Source organism: Dama dama, chromosome 13 (assembly GCF_033118175.1).
Source record: "Dama dama isolate Ldn47 chromosome 13, ASM3311817v1, whole genome shotgun sequence".
NCBI lineage: Eukaryota > Metazoa > Chordata > Mammalia > Artiodactyla > Cervidae > Dama > Dama dama.
The window spans coordinates 29163525-29181670 of record NC_083693.1 but is presented as its reverse complement, the minus strand read 5'-3'; the positions used below and the strand labels follow the sequence as shown (position 1 = coordinate 29181670).

The window sequence follows — 18146 nt, the reverse complement described above, 5'->3', positions numbered from 1 at the left end:
GCTCCCGGAGGACACAGGCTCCAGGTGTCCCAAGAGGAGCTGCTAACTTGTCAGGTAAGTCAGTAGCAGGGGCCTGGCTGGGCCAGGAAGCTCAGGATTAGGGTGAGGAGTTTGTGGTGGGGAGACCACATTCCAGGCTGCCCCCAAAACGGAAACCAACTGGCCATTCTTCAGGTTGAGTCCGACCAACCTGATGGCAGATTTAGCAAATAAAAATATAGGATATCCAGTTAAATGTGAATTTCAGATGAACCACAAATACATTTTTAGTGTGTTTGTGTTCTCAGTCTTTGTAACCCCATGGACTGTAGTCTGCCAGGCTCCTCTATCCATGGAATTTTTCAGACAAGAATACTGAAGTGGGTTGCCATTTCCTACTCCAGGAGACCTTTCCAACCCAGGGATTGAACCAGAGTCTCTTGCATCTCATACATTGGCAGGTGAATTCTTTACCACTCTGCCACCTGGGAAGCCCTGTTTAGTATAAGTATGTCCCAAATATTGTATGGCACATACTTAAACACTTCAAAACCTTTTTGTTTATCTGAAATTCATGTGTAATTGGATATTCTATATTTTATCTGGCAACCCTAGATGGCAGGGATTTGACATGAAGTGAGAGGTGGGTATTTTCTCCATGTATACAACTCATAAATCAATAGTTTAAAATCACAGTCAGTAGTTTGGATATATTTTATTTTTTATTTTTTGGCCATGCACAACATGTCAGATCTTAGTTCCCCAACCAGAGATCAAACCCACATCCCCTGCATTGGCAGCGCAGAGTCTTAATCACTCGACCATCAGAGAAGTCCCCTGGGCATATTTTATTTTATTTTTTTAAAAACTTTTTATTTTGTATTGGGGCATAGCCAACGAACAATGCTGTGATAGTTTCAGTTGAACAGCGAAGGAACTCAACTACACATGTACTTGTATCCATTCTCCCCCCAATTCCCCTCCCATCCCTGGGCATATGTTAAAAAGAGTTGCTGTACTGACTTTAACCCTTCATTTCTAAGACTCTTGATCTTGTGATGATCTGCTTAACTCTCTGGGGGTGTCTAGCTACTGTCTCTCCTGCCTGAGCCTCTCACTCGGGGAGTTCTATTAGCCTTGCTATTTCTGTTCCAGCAAAACCGAAGTGACAGCACAGTCGCATTTCAGTCTATCTTATATATCTTCCTGCATATTTGGAAGTCTATCTCTCAGAAAGTTGACTTCTATTTTATTCCTGTTGGTGGATTACAGCCCCCCAGAACTTCCCTGTCCTGCTGGGGCTGCGGAATGGGACAGACAGGAGATGGAAGATCCTCAGATACTCCCTGGAATCTTCTAAGCCTCTCTCTACAAGCTGGGGTAATGATCAGGATGGTGCTAAGAAAGAGAAGGGGAACTATGTTTCAGAGCAAAACACTGTGCTAGGTACCCTACAGAACTTATATGATCTTCATTACAACTCCATTTGGTAGGTGTGGCTATTATCCCCAATTTGCAGATGAGAAAACTGAGGCTCTGAAAGGTTTTATTTGCCTAAGGTCACATGGGTGATAAATAACAAAGGCTGATTCAAACCTGGGTCTCTCTGACTCAAAAGTGTGGTTTTCTGTGACACCTGCTGCTTAAGAGTTTGCCTGGAGATGTCTTGGCTCTAGGTGTCAAAAAAAAGTCTTGGTGTCAGGCAGACATAGGTTCAAGTCCCACCTCTGCCACTAATCAACAGTGAACAGACAACAGAACTGACCGACAGGAACTTGGTCGGAGGCAGGAGTGGAGTGGTGATGGGCCTGGGGATGTTTAGGTAGGAGAGGGGAAAATGTGAAAATAGAAGAATTGTCTCCAAAAATACTCAGTGGGATGTCACGTGAGCAAAGGATGAAATTTGTTCTGCTGGCCTCCCATTGCTTCTGTGTACATTATTTAATAAAATCTTTATAACCTTCCACCTCCCTTTTATAGGGGACAACCCAGATTCAGGTTAGATCACATCACTTGCAAGTGAAAGAGACAGAATTTGAACCCAGATCTGACTTCTGCCACAACAGGCTGCCTCTTGGTGCTGACGGAAAGTCACAGCTTGGTCTTGATCCCCGATCCTTGGCTATTTTTGGCTGTGTGATCTTGGACAAGTCACCTACTCTCCTGGGCCTGTTCCCTCTTATGTAAAGTGGGTATACTAATGCTGGCTCCCAGACAATGGATTTGCAAAGTGCATCACAAGGCACTGAACATGCACCCAGTTATGGTTACATAACTAGCCATCATCCCTCTGGAGAGTGAATTCGCTGGAATGGGGCCATCCACAAGGCTGGGGAGTTTCTCAGGTGTTTACTTGGGACTGGAAAAAGAGGGACACAAATGGGAAGAGGGATTGCTTTATCCCTCACTGACCATGTAACTGAGAATGGAAGCCTGTTCTAGTTTCTCCCTGGCTGGGCCATCTCATTTTAAGAACTGAAGTTCGAGGTATATTTGTGTGTGCTCCTTCTTAGAGGGGTGTTTCCCAAAGCATAGCCCAAAAACCACCTTATTCAGGGCCACTGGGGTGCTGCTTTGTTTTCTTTGACTGTGCCACATAGCAGGTGGGATCTTAGTTTACCAACCAAGGATTAAACCCGGGTCCCCTGAACTGGAGGCACGGAGTCTTAACCACTGGATCATGAAGGAAGTCCCTGGGGTGCTGCTTTAAAATACAGATGTCTGGTCCCTAGTTCAGAGTCAGACACAGGGCCAAGGCATCTGTATTCTTAGCAAATGTCTCATGTTGCTCTGATGCACTCAAAAGTCTGAGAGTCATTGTTCTGAGACAATAACAGAAGAACTTCTCCATGCCTCCCCTAGGAAGGAAGCTGCCTTGAGAGGCCAGGACAGACAGAGTGGGCTCCTTCTTTGTCTGCAGCTCTCCCAGTCTTCCAGAGACAGCATGTCAGAGGGGGTGAGTACCCCCGTGCCCTGGGGCTCCTCCCTGTCCACCTTCCCTCCTTCCTTTCCTTCCTCCTTGTTTCTCCATTGTCTGCTCTCCTCAGGGTTATGGGCATTCACCCTTCAAACCTCTCGGTAGTCCCTGACCCCACCCACGGGGAGGAAGTTCAACAGTGACCTTGGGCAAAAGCACTAGCTTGGGATATGAGCAGACCCATTTGGCTGGCTTGCTCAGGCTGATGGGGGCCTCTTCCTCTCTTTTCCTGGCTTCTCCTTCCTCAGGCGGGCACATTCCGCATGGTCCCTGAGGAGGAACAGGAGCTCCGTGCCCAACTGGAGAGGCTTACAACCAAAGACCATGGACCTGTCTTTGGCCCATGCAGCCAGCTGCCCCGCCACACCCTGCAGAAGGTGAGGTGGCCCGGGGGTGTGTGAAGGGACAGGTAGGGAGGCAACAAGGGGGAATATATTTATTTATTTATTTGGCTGTGCTGGGTCTTAGTTGCAGCATATGGGATCTTTAGCTGTGGTATGCAGGAGCTGTTAGTCACAGTATGTGAGATCTAGTGCCCTGATCAGGGATCGAACCTGGGTTCCCCTCATTGGGAGCACAGAGTCTCAGCCACTGGACCATCATGGTAGTCCCAACATAAGGGAATACTGATAACATCCTCTCTGCTGTAGAAGGGGTCCAGTACCAGCCCTCCAGGTCATTCTGGACCTAAAGGACTGGCTTGTTCTAGGGGCTATTCTGAAAGTCAGGGTCATGGTAGCAATTGGGTCGACCAGATGTCCAGGCCACCCTATTCTAAGATTATGGCATCAACAGGGTTCCCTGAAACCAAGGCTGGGACCTAGGGCTTCTGGACCAGGGATCATCCTAGACTCAGATGTGAGGAACCCTGATTTGCTATGGTCTTAGAGAGGACGGGTACAGCTGCTGCCCCCGGCTGAATAGGAAAGGGCACGAGGCCTAATATCACATCCACTTCCAACTTGCTATGTGATCTTGAGCAAACCGCTTTCCCTCTTCGGGTCCTGTCTTCCATGTCTATGAAAGAAGGTTGTTGGACCAGCTCAGAGAGCATCCGAGTGTGGCAGAGCTGGCCTGGGGTTGAGCTGGCCCTGGGCTCCTGGCTTCCATCTCTGCTCCCTGGGCATCTCAAGGGAAAGCTGCTCCGAGTTCCCCCAGACCTGCCTTCACCCCTCATCCCAGCCAAGGAAAGAACCGCCCCTGGCATGCTGAGGATTTCTCCAGGCTCATCCAAGGGGAGGAATGGGAGGGAGAGGGCAGGCTGCCATCTGACTGGTATCTTTAATTTTTTTTTTTTAATTAATGGTATCTTTAATTTTGAGAAGATCAGAAATGAACCTGGGATGCAGCAGAGTGAAGCAATTAACAGTTCAATCTGATCAGGAGTTTCAGCTTCACCTCTTTTTATCTGGGTGATCTTGGGCAAGAATATCTCAACCTCTATGAGCCTCAGTCTGCTCACCCTGAGAAATGCGGGATAAGAATACAACCTTCCTGTGATGGACCGTGGCCAAGATTTAAAAACATGTATTGGACTTCCCTGGTGGTCCAGGGGCTAAGACTCTGCCCTCCCAGTGCAAGAGACCCAGGTTCCATTCCTGGTCAGGGAACTGGGATTTCACATGCCCGAACTAGGAGTTCGAAGGTGTGTGTGAGTCTCTCAGTCGTGTCCGACTCTTTGCAACCCCATGCCTCCTGCGGGCTGCAACTAAGACCCAGAGCAGACAAATCAATAATTTTTTTTTTTTTTTTCAAACGTATCTACAGGACTTAGCAGTGTGCTAATTCAGGGCTCCAGTAAGCATAGGTTGTTGTGGTTAGAAACATTTAGCCCTTTGGCCGTCTCCTGCAAACAAACCCAGGATGAGCAGTTTGCCCTAATTTTCTCCAAATATAACGGGCAGTCTGAGCTGCTGCCAGCGCTGATGCCGTGCCCTCTGCCCGTCCGCCGGTCTGGCCCCGGGAGGAGCCTCCCGCACCTCGCCTACCTGACTTCGTGCCTGCACCCCGCTCCTGCTGCAGGCCAAGGACGAGCTGAACGAGAAGGAGGAGACCCGGGAGGAGGCGGTGCGGGAGCTGCAGGAGCTGGTGCAGGCGGAGGCGGCCTCCGGGCAGGAGCTGGCCGTGGCCGTGGCGGAGAGGGTGCAGGGAAAAGACAGCGCCTTCTTCCTGCGCTTCATCCGCGCGCGCAAGTTCCACGTGGGGCGCGCCTACGAGCTGCTTAGAGGTGAGGCCCCAGGAAGGTTGCGGGGGTTGGGAGTGAGAGGGAAAAGTCATGAGGATGCTGTGGCCCCTCATTCAGGCACTGCGGAGACTGCCCACTCCAACTCCCTCCCATGCTCTGTCAAGTGACTATCTGAACCTCCTTCTCATCTGTAAAATGGGTGTGTGAACTGAATAGTCTCTGAGATCCTTTTCAGTTCTGACAATGAGTGAGTCTGGCAGGACCAGATTCCTGGAGATCCGGCGCGTCTTTCCACTCTCAGTGAGCAGAACTTAGCCACCCATACTGGGAGCCCGAGATGCCAGAGCTCCCGCTCCAACCCCTGCTCCCTCCTCGCTCCCACCGGGCCCCTCCCAGGCTTTGGCTCTGGAGCGCTGCTTGGAAGGTGGGTATGAGCCTGATTCCTCGCAAGTACCCAAACCTCACAAAGAGTGGAATTGAAGATGGTGCCTGCCCTGGGAGTGAGCCCAGAGGACTGAACCTCCCCGGCCACGCCCATTGGATGAAGACCAGTGTCCTAAGGGAATCAAGTCTTTGGTGCTGTTGGAGGGAACGATGTCTGAGCAGGCGCTCAGCAACCTAATGATTCTCCTTCTTTTTTTTCTCTCCTTCTTCTTAAAAAAATTTTTTTTTCATTACTCTGTTGTTTTTTTTTTTGGGGGGGTGGGGTGGGGTGCTGTGGGACCTTAGTTCCTCCACCAGATATCCACCAGCACACCCCTGCAGTGGGAGCCTAGAATCTTAACCCCTGGACTGCCAGGGGAGTCCTTCTCCTAACTCCTTCCTTCCTTCTATAAATGTTAATTCACTGTTGCTCTGTGCCAAGGGCTGTTTCAGGCCAAAGGATGCAGCCGAGAACAAAATAGACAAGAACTGCCTGCCCTCGTAGCCCTGATAGTCTAATGGTAGAAATAATAAACCAGACAATTAAAAATATACAGAGAAAAACAAAAGAGGTGGATATAAAGGACTGAGGGGTTGAAGTTTTAGGCAAAATGATTAGGAAGGCTCTAGTGCAAAGGAAACTTTTAAAGAAAAACTAAAAAGAAGTGAGATGCTTGAGGAAAGAGCAATAAGGCAGAGGGTATAGCAAGGACAAAAACGGTGGTGGGAACGTGACTGGGGTGTTGGAGGAACAGCAAGGAGGTCAGTGGCTTTCCCTTGGCAAATGCCTCCCAAACTCCTCCTCTGAGCCTGGCACCTCCAGGGTCTGTTGGAGGAGACAACCGCAGAGAAGAAGGGACCCAATCAGGATGGTTCAGGATGTGGTTGGTGGGTAGTGGAAGTCCCGCTGAAATTAGAAGGGACCTCTGTGTCCTGCCTGGGGTTTGGATTTTATCTGGGGATCATTTCCCTACCCCTGCTCAGCTAACCCTGTGTCCAACGGAAACACCTGTGCATCTACTCTTGGGAAAGAGAAAAATAACCAGTAATAGCTGTCCTCAGATTTAGGATTACACCTTATTTTTGTACAGTTTACTGATGGCATTCATACCTGGAAAAAATCCATGCATTTTTCCCCACTTTTTATTTTGTATTAGGATATAGCCAATTAACAGCCATCCTTCCCCCCAAACTCCTCTCCCATCCAGGCTGCCACGCAACGTTGAGCACAGTTCCCTGTGCTAGACCGGAGCGTACCTGGAATCTTGTTTGATTACCACAGCAACTTGGCGAGATAGGCCAGTATTATCCTTCTGTCTTTTGGAGGGGAAACTTGGGGTACAGAAAGGTTGAGTACCCTGCCGGGTTATACACAGCATGTAGATGAGGAGCCAGGCAGGAGCCTGGGTCTCTGCATGCCCACACGTGCCACCCCGGGAGGGGCTGGCTCCCTGAGGGGCCTCCTCTGCTCCCCCTCTGCCAGGCTACGTGAACTTCCGGCTGCAGTACCCAGAGCTCTTCGACAGCCTGTCCCTGGAGGCCATCCGCTGCACCGTCGAGGCTGGCTACCCTGGTGTCCTCTCCACTCGGGACAAGTATGGCCGAGTAGTCATGCTCTTCAATATTGAGAACTGGGACTCTGAAGAAATCACCTTTGATGAGGTCAGTGGGGGCTCGCCTGGTTCCCTGCCATTGCCTGGGTTGGGTTCCCTTCTCCAGATCTGGTCTCCACTGGAACCTCATTCCTGGCTCCCCAGGAGGCAAGGTTTGTGAGGGGATGTTTGGGAACTCATGGCACCAAGCCCTTTCTGAGCAGGAAGAGAAGTCCTTGGATGTGCCGTGGCAGCTGGAAAACCCAGCAGCCTTGCAGGCAGGGCCCACTGGCCAGTACACGGCTGTCCGCTGGTATCCCTGCCGAGTGGGCGTGACAGCTGTGGGCCATGAGCTGGGATCAACCCGCCAAGTGCTGAAAGCTGAGAGCAACACAGAGAACAGGGCTTAGTGGACTGTGGACTGGGAGAGATTCTGGAGAGCATGGGTTCCAATCTATTAAGCAGCCTGAGTTCTTTGTGTTTGAGTACGTGTGTGTCTGTGATTTCACTTGTCAAGCCCTTAAGAGAGCTACTGTAGTGGGCGATGTAGCGTTCATCTTGGGAGGACGTTGGCATGTGCCACCAAGCCTTAAAGAAAATGTACAAACTTGTTTTAGAAAATGCTATCTAGTTGTCACAACAACATGTATTTAAAAGTCCATCTTTCCCCCCAATGACCTGAAATGCCATCTTTATCATATTCTGCATCTTCACAGGTACGTGGATCTGTTTCTGGACTCTCTACTCTGTGCCATCGGTCTGTCTTTTCATGCTCCAGAACCACACTGTTTTGTGTGTGTGTGTGTGTAATAAAGTTTTATTAAAGTATAAAGGAGATAGAGAAAGCTTCTGACATAGGCATCAGAAGGGGGCAAAAGAGTACCCCCTTTGCTAGTGTTAGCAATGGAGTTATATACTCTCCAATGAATCCAAAGAATGTCTGGAGGTTGCAAAGACCTCACCAGACCCACTCCCATAATTTACATTTTAAGATAACAGAGTTGGCTAGAAGGTTTAATCCAAAGATTGTCCTCAGGCAGGATACATCCTTGTAAAGACCAGACCTACTCCCATAATTTACATTTTAAGATAACAGAATTAGCCAGAGGGTTTGATCCAAAGACTGTCCTCAGACAGGATACATTATTGTTATATAATCCTAAGGAATGTAGAAGAGAAAAAAAAGTTTGTCCTTTCTTCCTCCTTGAATATCCCAGACCTCTCTTTCCTTGGGGACCCCTAGACTTCTTATCAACCTGCCTAGGAAATGACTCTCTCATTCCCCCCTTTTCTTTTAGGAGAATTATGTTGCCTAGGGAAAAGGGGCGTCGTTCTCATTCCATAACTGCTTCCGAGCTGACAAGGGGCGTTGTCCCTAAATTGGTGAGGCAACATATTCTCCTAATCCTCATAGTGAGGATGTCTGACCCAGGGGCCCCAAATAGTAGTCAGGAGAAGTTGCAGTGATAGCAGGAGTTTGAGCAACCATTTGTAACCTAAAAGCTTTCATGCGACTAGAAACAAATCCAGTTACACAGTTACAGATGCAGGGAGCAAACAGCAAAAACAAAACAATCAGAATTATTGTAATTAAGGTAGATTTCCACCATGGGTAACTAGTTAACGTCTCCCAAAGTGAGGCAATCGAGGCTTCAGGAATATCCATGGCCCCAATCATCTTGCTCATGTGTTTAGTAAAATGAGTAACAATAGTGCTCATATCAGGTATATATGTACAGCACTGGGTATGAATGATGGCACAAGTTCCTCCCAGTTGCACGATAGAGAATAACTGAAGTAATACCTTTTGGCTCGTCCAGACAGTCCCATTACGGAAGCGGATCGGGAAGAAAGTGGGCCAGGGGCTTCAGAAAGCACGGAATAAGTTGCCCCAGTATCTAAAAGGAAATTGACGGATTGGCCTCCCACCGTTATCAATACCAGGGGCTCCTCAGGTGTAATTAGGACTGGAGCTTGTGTGGGGACCCCCGGGCACCTTCAGTCCTGATGGTCTTGAGAGTCAGACCCCTGAGACCTACGCCTCTGGGGGCAGTCTCTCCTCCAGTGTGGCCCCTTGCAGACCGGACATGGAGCCGGGGGGCGGCTTAGATGCCTGAGGGCAATCCCGTTGAGATGCCCCTCCTTTCCACAGCAATAGCAAGCCCATCCCTTTTCACCTGGGTCCCTCTGGGCATTTTTCTCAGGCTGCTTAAGAACGGTTTTCATAGCCATTGCGAGGGCTTCCGCCTTTTCCTTCGTCTTTCTCTGCCTTTCTTTCTTTTCTTCATATTCCCTTCCATAATAGACTGTCTGAGCCAGTTGTAATAGATTATCTAAAGACTGATTTGGTCCATAGGCCCGTTTTGATAATTTACGGTGAATATCTGGAGCCGACTGAGTGAGAAATCTATCCTTTAAGATCACTTTTCCCTCTTCACTTTCGGGATCAATCTCAGTGAATCTGCGAAGGGCTTCTCTCAGTCTGTCTAGGAATTTACCAGGAGCTTCCTTCTCTTCTTGTTCTATGTCTGCCAGTTTGCCATAGTTTAAAGGCTTAGAACGCGCCTGTCTGAGTCCTTCAAGAATACATCTGACAAAATGACTCTGATCCCATCTTCCTTTAGCAGTGTTATAGTCCCAGTCTGGTTCTGTAGCTGGGACTGCCTGACTCCCTATGGGGAGGGCAGTTATCTCGTCCTCCCTCTTTCCCACTGATTCATTACCAAGCCATTCATCTCCATAAGCAACCGCTTTTCCCAAAACTCGAGCCTTTGAGTCAGGAGTCAACGTTTGTCCCAAGATATACATCACATCTTTCCAAGTGAGGTCATAATGCAGAGTAACACCTTTAAAAGCTCTAATATATTTTTCTGGGTCCTCTAAATAGTCTCCCAGATCCTCCTTAATTTTTTGTATCTCTTGATAAGAAAAAGGCTTATTAACTCTCATAGACTGATAATTTCTCCCGGTGGGTACTTCATGAAGAGGCAACAGCATAAGTGGCTGTCCCTCAGTCTCTCTGTCTGCTCTGCACATATCCCAGGGATAGATTGGAGAAACCTGCTTTTCTTTATCTCTTTGCCTCCTGTCCTCCCTCTCATCTCTTACTTCGATGGTCTGAGTTTCTACTGAAACCAGAGTAGTTTGAACCTCAGCTTGGAGCCCCGGATACAGGGGTAAAGTAGGAAGACAGGGGGGAGCGGAAGGTTTCACACCCAAATCTACACCCTTAGGACATAAGTCTGGCATATTTTGCAGAGAGAAAAAGGGCAACTCATACGCTACTTCTACCCATTTCCCTTGCTTTTTACAGAACCGGTCTAATTGTAAAACAGTATTATACTTAAGAGACCCTCCAACTGGCCACCGGTCGCCGTCCTCCAGTGGGTACCGCGGCCATGCAGTATCACATAGGAAGACCAGGTGTGTCTTCTTTAAGCCCTGGGGATCAAATCTATCCCAGTTTTTCAGGATACAGTTCAAAGGAGTGAGGCTGGAATTGTTAGCTCTCATCTTGTCCAGAAGTATCCCGGACGAGCCCCCAAGATGAAAGGTTGTTGCTGAACGTATGAGACGCGGGATTCTTGGCCTCCGGAGGAGATGAATTCAATCCGGGGCCAGAGACGAGGCTGGATCGCTCAGAGCTTTTGTGTAATAAAGTTTTATTAAAGTATAAAGGAGATAGAGAAAGCTTCTGACATAGGCATCAGAAGGGGGCAAAAGAGTACCCCCACACTGTTTTAATTATAGACAGAATCAGTTCCATTCAGTTCAGTCACTCAGTCGTGTCTGACTCTTTGTGACCCCATGGACTGAAGCACGCCAGGCCTCCCTGTCCATCACCAACTCCCGGAGTTTACACAAACTCTTGTCCATTGAGTCGGTGATGCCATCCAACCATCTCATCCTCTGTCATCCCCTTCTCCTCTTGCCTTCAATCTTTCCCAGCATCAGGGTCTTTTCAAATGAGTCAGTTCTTTGTATCAGGTGGCCAAAGTACTGGAGCTTCAGCTTCAGCCTCAGTCCTTCCAATGAATATTCAGGCCTGATTTCTTTTATGATGAACTGGTTGGGTCTCCTTGCAGTCCAAGGGACTCTCAAGAGTCTTCTCCAACATCACAGCTCAAATGCATCAATTCTTCGGCACTCAGCTTTCTTTCTAGTCCAACTCTCACATCCATACATGACTACTGGAAAAACCATAGCCTTGACTAGACGGACCTTTGTTGGCAAAGTAATATCTCTGCTTTTTAATATGCTGTCTAGGTTGGTCATAACTTTTCTTCCAAGGAGTGTCTTTTAATTTCATGGCTGCAGTCACTATCTGCAGTGATTTTGAAGCCCCCCAAAATAAAGTCTGTCACTGTTTCCACTGTTTCCCCATCTCTTTGCCGTGAAGCGATGGGACCAGATGCCATGATCTTAGTTTTCTGAATGTTGAGTTTTAAGCCAGGTTTTTCACTCTCCTCTTTTACTTTCATCAAGAGGCTCTGTAGTTCTTCGCTTTCTGCCATAAGGGTGGTGTCATCTGCATATCTGAGGTTATTGCTATTTCTTCCCAGCAGCCTTGATTCCAGCTTGTGCTTCATCCAGCCCAGCATTTCTCACGATGTACTCTGCATATAAGTTAAATAAGCGGGGTGACAATATACAGCCTTGATGTACTCCTTTCCCAATATGGAACCAGTTTGTTGTTCCATGTCCAGTATAGAATGTTTACTATCTGTTGGGATTAGTTCTGTCCTTAATGCTCCTCTTTTTCAGGGCTTTTCTAGCTATTCTTGCATGTTTACCCTCCCTAAAACAATTAGAATTAACTTGTTTAGCCCTAGGAGAAAAATCTAGAAGATTTTTATTGAAGTAACATTAATGTAAATAACAAACAAGGAGAATCAGTATCAGTATGAATGCAACATCCATAACCAGTGGTACCATCCACAAAAAAAGGGATGCCTTCCCTTTTATTAATACATTTTGAGCTTCCAGAAGTTTTTCAAAGTTTTTAATCCTTACACACATTTGTCATTAAAGTATTTATTTTTTTTGCTATTAGTGGAACTTTCTCTGCCATTATATCTCCTAATTGGTTATTTTTTGCATCCATGAAGATTATTGTTTTTGTTTCTTAGTTTCATACCCTAGTGTTTTTACTGAATTTTCCTGTTATTTATGTTACTCATATAACTGACTCAGATTTCCTAAGAATGCTATCATAATACCTGTAATTAGAGGAAATTTTTTCTTTTCCTTTTCTAGTTCTTATGCCCTGATTAAAACAAAAACAAAACCAACCAACAGCAACAAAAAAAAAAACTCAAATGCATTGGTCAGTACTTCTGTGATGGGGAAAGTGAGCATGCTTATCTTGTTCCTGATCCTATTAGGAATGCCTGTAGTGTCTGCTACTGAATAAGATATTGGCTTTAGGACTGAAGCATACATATATCTGCTAAGGAAGACTTACAAATATTTTTCTTCTGATTACATAAGTGATACCACTCATTTTAGAAAATGCAAAAAAAAATCACAAATTTAAAATCATCCAGAATTCTACTATCCAGAGATTTCTACCACTGACATTCTTCCAAGTCTATTTTTTCAAGAAACCTAGAAACATACATGCATGCAAATGCATACGGACATACACATTTTTTCTTATAAACATGGATCATACTCTACAATAATATGCCATGAATAGATATCTTTCTGTATCATTAGTCTTATATATCACTGTTCCAAAATACCCCATAGTGTGAATATACCATAATTTCACCAGTCCCTTGGTGAACATTGGTGGACATTTAGGTTGTTCCACTATTATAATGGTATAAGGATAGACACTCTGGCATATAACCATGGATATGACACTGAAGATTATTTGATTATTTTCTTGGGATACATTCAAAGAGGTGGACTGTTCCAGCCCCAAGCCTGTGACAAATTACCTCTAATTTGCTAACTGGTATAGCTCTTCCCTTAAGACCTTTCTTAAAATTTTTCTTTCTTTCTTTCTTTTTTTCTTTCTTTCTTTCAGCTGTGTTGGGTCTTCATCGCTATGCAGGCTTTTCTCTAGTTGTGGTGAGCGGGGGCTACTCGCTCAGTTGCAGGGTGCAGGCTTCTCATTGCAGTGGCTTCTCTTGTTGCAGAGCACAGGCTCTAGGCACACGGGCTTCAGTAGCTGTGGCTCCCGGGCTCTAGAGCTCAGACTTAGTAGTTATGGCGCAAGGGCTTAGTTGCTTTGTGGCAAGTGGGATCTTCCCAGACCAGGGATCAAGCCCGAGTCTCCTGCATTGGCAGGTGGATTCTTTACCACTGAACCACTAGAGAAGCCCTCCTCTTAGCACCTTGAGTCTTAGCTGTCCTTTTGGGTTGGATCTTACAGCCCATTCACTTTGTGCCCAAGATCTTGCAGGCATACTGCTTCATCCTGGAGAAGCTACTGGAGAATGAGGAGACTCAAATTAATGGCTTTTGCATCATTGAGAACTTCAAGGGCTTCACCATGCAGCAGGCTTCCGGACTTCGGCCTTCCGATCTCAGAAAGATGGTGGACATGCTGCAGGTGAGGCCTCAGAACTCTGTCCTGCAGGAGCCTGTCACGAGTGGGGAGACTGAGGCAGGGCCTGGTTTTCTGGTTTAATGATGCTGGCCGGGGCCTGAGAAGGCAACTACCTAGTGCCCAAAAGAGGAGTAACAATCACAACCCCAACCACAAACACTTCATGGTGATTCACAGTTTGCCACCTATTCACATTCATCAGTTCATTTACTCTTTAAAAACATTCTCTTCCTGCTTCGCTGCTTCATTTTACAAACCTGGAAACCTAGGCTCAGAGATTTGAGTGACTTCTCAAGGTCACACAGCTATCAAGGGGCAGAAGTGGGACTTGAACTACACCTTCTGACTTGGAATCCCATTCTCTGTCCCGTTTTGTCATGCTATCTCCCTCTGCATGTGAATTTATCCTGAGAAAGAGATATCACTAATGCCTCATGACAACTCACTCCTATATACTGATGTATCTGAAGTCGTTTCTTAGAATGAAAACAGTGACAGACTTAATTTTCCTGGGCTCCAAAATTGCTGCAGATGGTGACTGCAGTCATGAAATTAAAAGACACTTACTCCTTGGAAGAAAAGCTATGACAAACCTAGACAACATATTTAAAAGCAGAGACATTACTTTGCTGACAAAGGTCCATCTAGTCAAAGCTATGGTTTTTCCAGTAGTCATGTATGGATGTGAGAGTTGGACTAGAAAGAAAGCTGAGCACCAAAGAATTGATGCATTTGAGCTGTGGTGCTGGAGAAGACTCTTGAGAGTCCCTTGAACTGCAAGGAAATCCAACCAGTTCATCCTAAAAGAAATCAGTCCTGAATATTCATTGGAAGGACTGAGGCTGAAGCTGAAGCTCCAATACTTTGGCCACCTGATGTGAAGAGCTGACTCATTTGAAAAGACCCTGATGCTGGGAAAGATTGAAGGTGGGAGAAGGGGATGACAGAGGATGAGATGTTTGGATGGCGTCACTGACTTGATGGACATGAGTTTGAGCAAGCTCTGGGAGTTGGTGATGGACAGGGAAGCCTGGTGTGCTGCAGTCCATGGGGTCGCAAAGAGTCGGACACGACTGAGCGACTGAACTGAACTGAATCTAATCTTTAATCTGCTTTGCCTTGGAAAGGAGAGATGGGAAGTGAGGGTCATGGGAGGGGATGGAGGACAATTGTTGTTGTTCAGTCACTAAGGCATATCCCACTCTTTGCGACCCCATGGACTGCAGCTCTCCAGGCCTCCCTGTCCCTCACCACCTCCCTGAGATTGCCTAAACTCATGTCCATCGAGTCGGTGACGCCACCCAGCCATCTCATCCTCTGTCGTTCCCTTCTCCTCCTGCCTTCAATCTTTCCTAGCATCCGGGTCTTTTCCAATGAGTTGGCTCTGTGCATCAGGACAATAAGGCATGGCAATAGTGTCCCTCTGGTCTATCACGGTTTGTAGTCTACTCAGCAGGCAAGTGGATTTGAAAAACCTCGGTCACCTAAAAGTCAAGCAAGGCTACCTTTCCATTTTCACTCCACTTAATGGCAGGGTCTTGTGCATTAGCAGGAAGAGGGTTGGGCTGCCTCTGGGTTATCCTTCCTTTAGTTTGGAGCTTTGATGAAGCCAGGGCTCCCCAGGTACTGGCCTGGGGATGGAACCTGCATGGGCTATCCTCCAGGGCAACTGTGCGATAACAGCTCTGTCCTCATGTCATGGGGAGAGGCAGTATAGTGGGAGAGCAAATGGGAACCTTTGAGGTCATGTGGCCATGTGGTGGGATGTTGTCTGTCCCTGCAGGATTCCTTCCCAGCTCGGTTCAAAGCCATCCACTTCATCTACCAGCCGTGGTACTTTACCACCACCTACAACGTGGTCAAGCCCTTCTTGAAGAGCAAATTGCTCCAGAGGGTGAGTGCGTGGCTGCACAGGGAAGGTGCCCACTGATCGTCTGGTGTGTGGGTGAGTGAGTGAATGGGCTTGTAGCAGGAAAGGGTTCAGGAGACAAGAGGGATGAGGGTGGAGGAGGAGGGGACCCTACCTGAGCCCTCCTCGGGCTCTGTACCAAGATTTGGAACCAAGTGGATCCCTTGGGCAGCACAGCAAAGAGGACTTTTGAGAAGGACATTGCCAGGCAGAGATGGCATGTGTGCCTTTGTCCTCCTGTTCCTTTTCTCCCCCAACCTCATCCTTAGGGTACCCCCTTGCTCAGACCCATCTCTTCTTCTTCCTTGCAGGTCTTTGTCCATGGAGAAGACCTCTCCAGCTTCTACCAAGAGTTTGACGAGGACATCCTGCCCTCCGACTTCGGGGGTACACTGCCCAAGTATGATGGCAAAGCCGTTGCTGAGCAGCTCTTTGGTCCTCGGGACCAAACTGAGAACACAGCCTTCTGAGAACATCTCCTGCCATCTGACCCGTAGTTAGCATTCCTGGGCCTCTCCTCAGCTGCCCTGGACCCAGAAGGCTGTGAAAAAGGGCTTCCTGGGGTGACTGTGGTGCCCCTGAACCTCCCTAAGCTTGGGCGAACTCAGATGTCGTTCTCCTCCCAAGATAGGGGCCAATAAAAAAAGCAGGGGAATTTCCTGAACATGAAAAAGTGAGGATAGTTATATTTCTACTGCCTCTGAAGCTTTAGGACACAGACTTGGTATGGGGTTGAGTTTCAAAGACTCTAATCAAGCTTCTGAATGATTTCCTTTGTAATAGAGTTTTACTGTTTAGGATCTGTGAAAATAGGCAAGTTGTCTGGTTTTAAAGTTCTCTTCCTCCCTAAAAATACAAAAAATAAAAGATAAAAGAGGAGTAAAATAAAAGTGTTAGTTGCTGAGCCCAAGAGGGGAGGGATATGAGTCCAAAGGATCTGGCAAGTATAGTGACCTTGGTGGCTGGTAGGCAGGTGAAAGGTTTTCCGTGTTGAATCCTGGGGTGGAAGCAGCCTTGACGTGGCTCCATTTTGGGGTGGTCTGGTCCTCCTCCTCTGATGTATGCAGGAGCTTGGACTTCCTCCAAGGATGGCAGTTGTGTCCCCCTCCTCCTTTCTGTCTGTGGATCCCTCCACCAAAGCTTTCTCCTCCAGACCCCTTACCTCCACAGATGGTTTTACTTGGATTTATAGATGGTATCTTCTCTGAGCACTCTCCCAGTCCTCAAGTTATACGGTGAAAGCTCTTCTTTGTCTGCAGCCTCACCCTAGAGCAATGAGCTTCTACTTTCAAGCTCTGCATATTTAGACAAATATAAATGCTTTTCTTTCTGTGGAGCTGACTTTCCTCAAAGCATCTGATGATTTTTGAGTGTGTGCTGGGTATGTTGCTCCCTCTTGGGGAAGGCCTGGCTTCTTCTGGGCATGGGGCTCAGAGGCACTGACTGATTCTTCTCCCAAGGTCCTGCACTGACTTTCCCACTCAGACAGATACTTGTTCCTGTTATCCGGCTTGTGGTGATGGGTGAGGGTCGATTGGCCTTGCTGTTCTCACTGAGGTACCCCAGTCATCATCCCAAGACTTCCCTGCTCTTGCCTCCTTCTGAGCACGAAAGCACCCTTGGTGTTGTGCCCACCGTTTGGTGCAGGACCCTCAACTCTTTCCTGGGCTGTGGATTCAATCCAGTGCCCTCTACTTTCATGCCTTTGGAAATTTCTCTGAACCCACTGAATTCTCTTTCTTGTTTTCCAGTGTGGCTATGTACATGTACATATATATGTGACTGTGCATATATATGCATTCACTTCTTGTATCTTTTCTTTCATTTCTAGGGTTTGTAGTGTATGCTCATCACCCAAGTGACTTTCCTCCTTTATGACTTTCACAGTCAACAATCTCTATTTTCTTAAATGATATACAGACAATCTCAGAGCTGGAGGAAGAATCACAGCAAATTATTATGGGTGGCTGACCAGTGAATAGGCTTCCCTGGGGGCTCAGTGGTAAATAATCTGCCTGCAATGCAGGAGACCTAGATTTGATCCCTTGGCTGGGAGGATCCCCTGGAGGAGAGCATGGCAACCCACTCCAGTTTTCTTGCCTGGAGAATCCCATGGACAGAGGAGCCTGGCAGGATACAGTCCATGGGACTGCAAAGAGTCAGATATGACTGAAGTGACTGAGCATGCATACACACGACCAGTGAGGATTTCTCCCAAACCCTTCTTCAAACCCTTTAAAACCTGAAGCCTTTCCAAATCAAACCTTACATGGAACTCTAGTATTAAGCCTGAAAGAGTGGAGCTGCCCTGAATGAAGAGGGCTCTGCAGCCTCATTCCCAAGACATCTAGAATATCTGGAGCTAAGAAGGTTATGTCCAGGGTGAGGGCAGAAACATGCTGCTGAGGGGGCAAGTGATAGGAGGATGGGGCTTGTATTTGCCAAGATAGAGGGCACTGGTGATTTGCCAGTACAGGTGTTGGTAGAGGCGGAGAGGGGATGAGGCTGAGTTGAAAAGATTA

The 18146-nt window shown here is 47.3% G+C and overlaps 1 protein-coding gene across 1 annotated transcript; it reads left to right on the top strand.

The window, feature by feature from the left end:
* On the top strand, window positions 1–16257 carry RLBP1 (retinaldehyde binding protein 1). Its single transcript, XM_061159603.1, has 8 exons — window positions 1–54; window positions 2900–2935; window positions 3205–3333; window positions 4979–5183; window positions 7048–7226; window positions 13560–13718; window positions 15499–15609; window positions 15936–16257. The coding sequence occupies exons 2-8, from the start codon at window positions 2924–2926 to the stop codon at window positions 16092–16094; spliced, it is 954 nt and encodes a 317-aa protein (XP_061015586.1). The 5' UTR covers window positions 1–54; window positions 2900–2923; the 3' UTR covers window positions 16095–16257.
* The last annotated feature ends 1889 nt before the right edge of the window (window positions 16258–18146 follow it).

Coding starts and splice junctions, on each gene's coding strand:
- RLBP1 (XM_061159603.1), top strand. Junction 3,334..4,978: donor CCCGCCACACCCTGCAGAAG/GTGAGGTGGCCC, acceptor CTCCTGCTGCAG/GCCAAGGACGAGCTGAACGA. Junction 5,184..7,047: donor CGCCTACGAGCTGCTTAGAG/GTGAGGCCCCAG, acceptor CCCCTCTGCCAG/GCTACGTGAACTTCCGGCTG.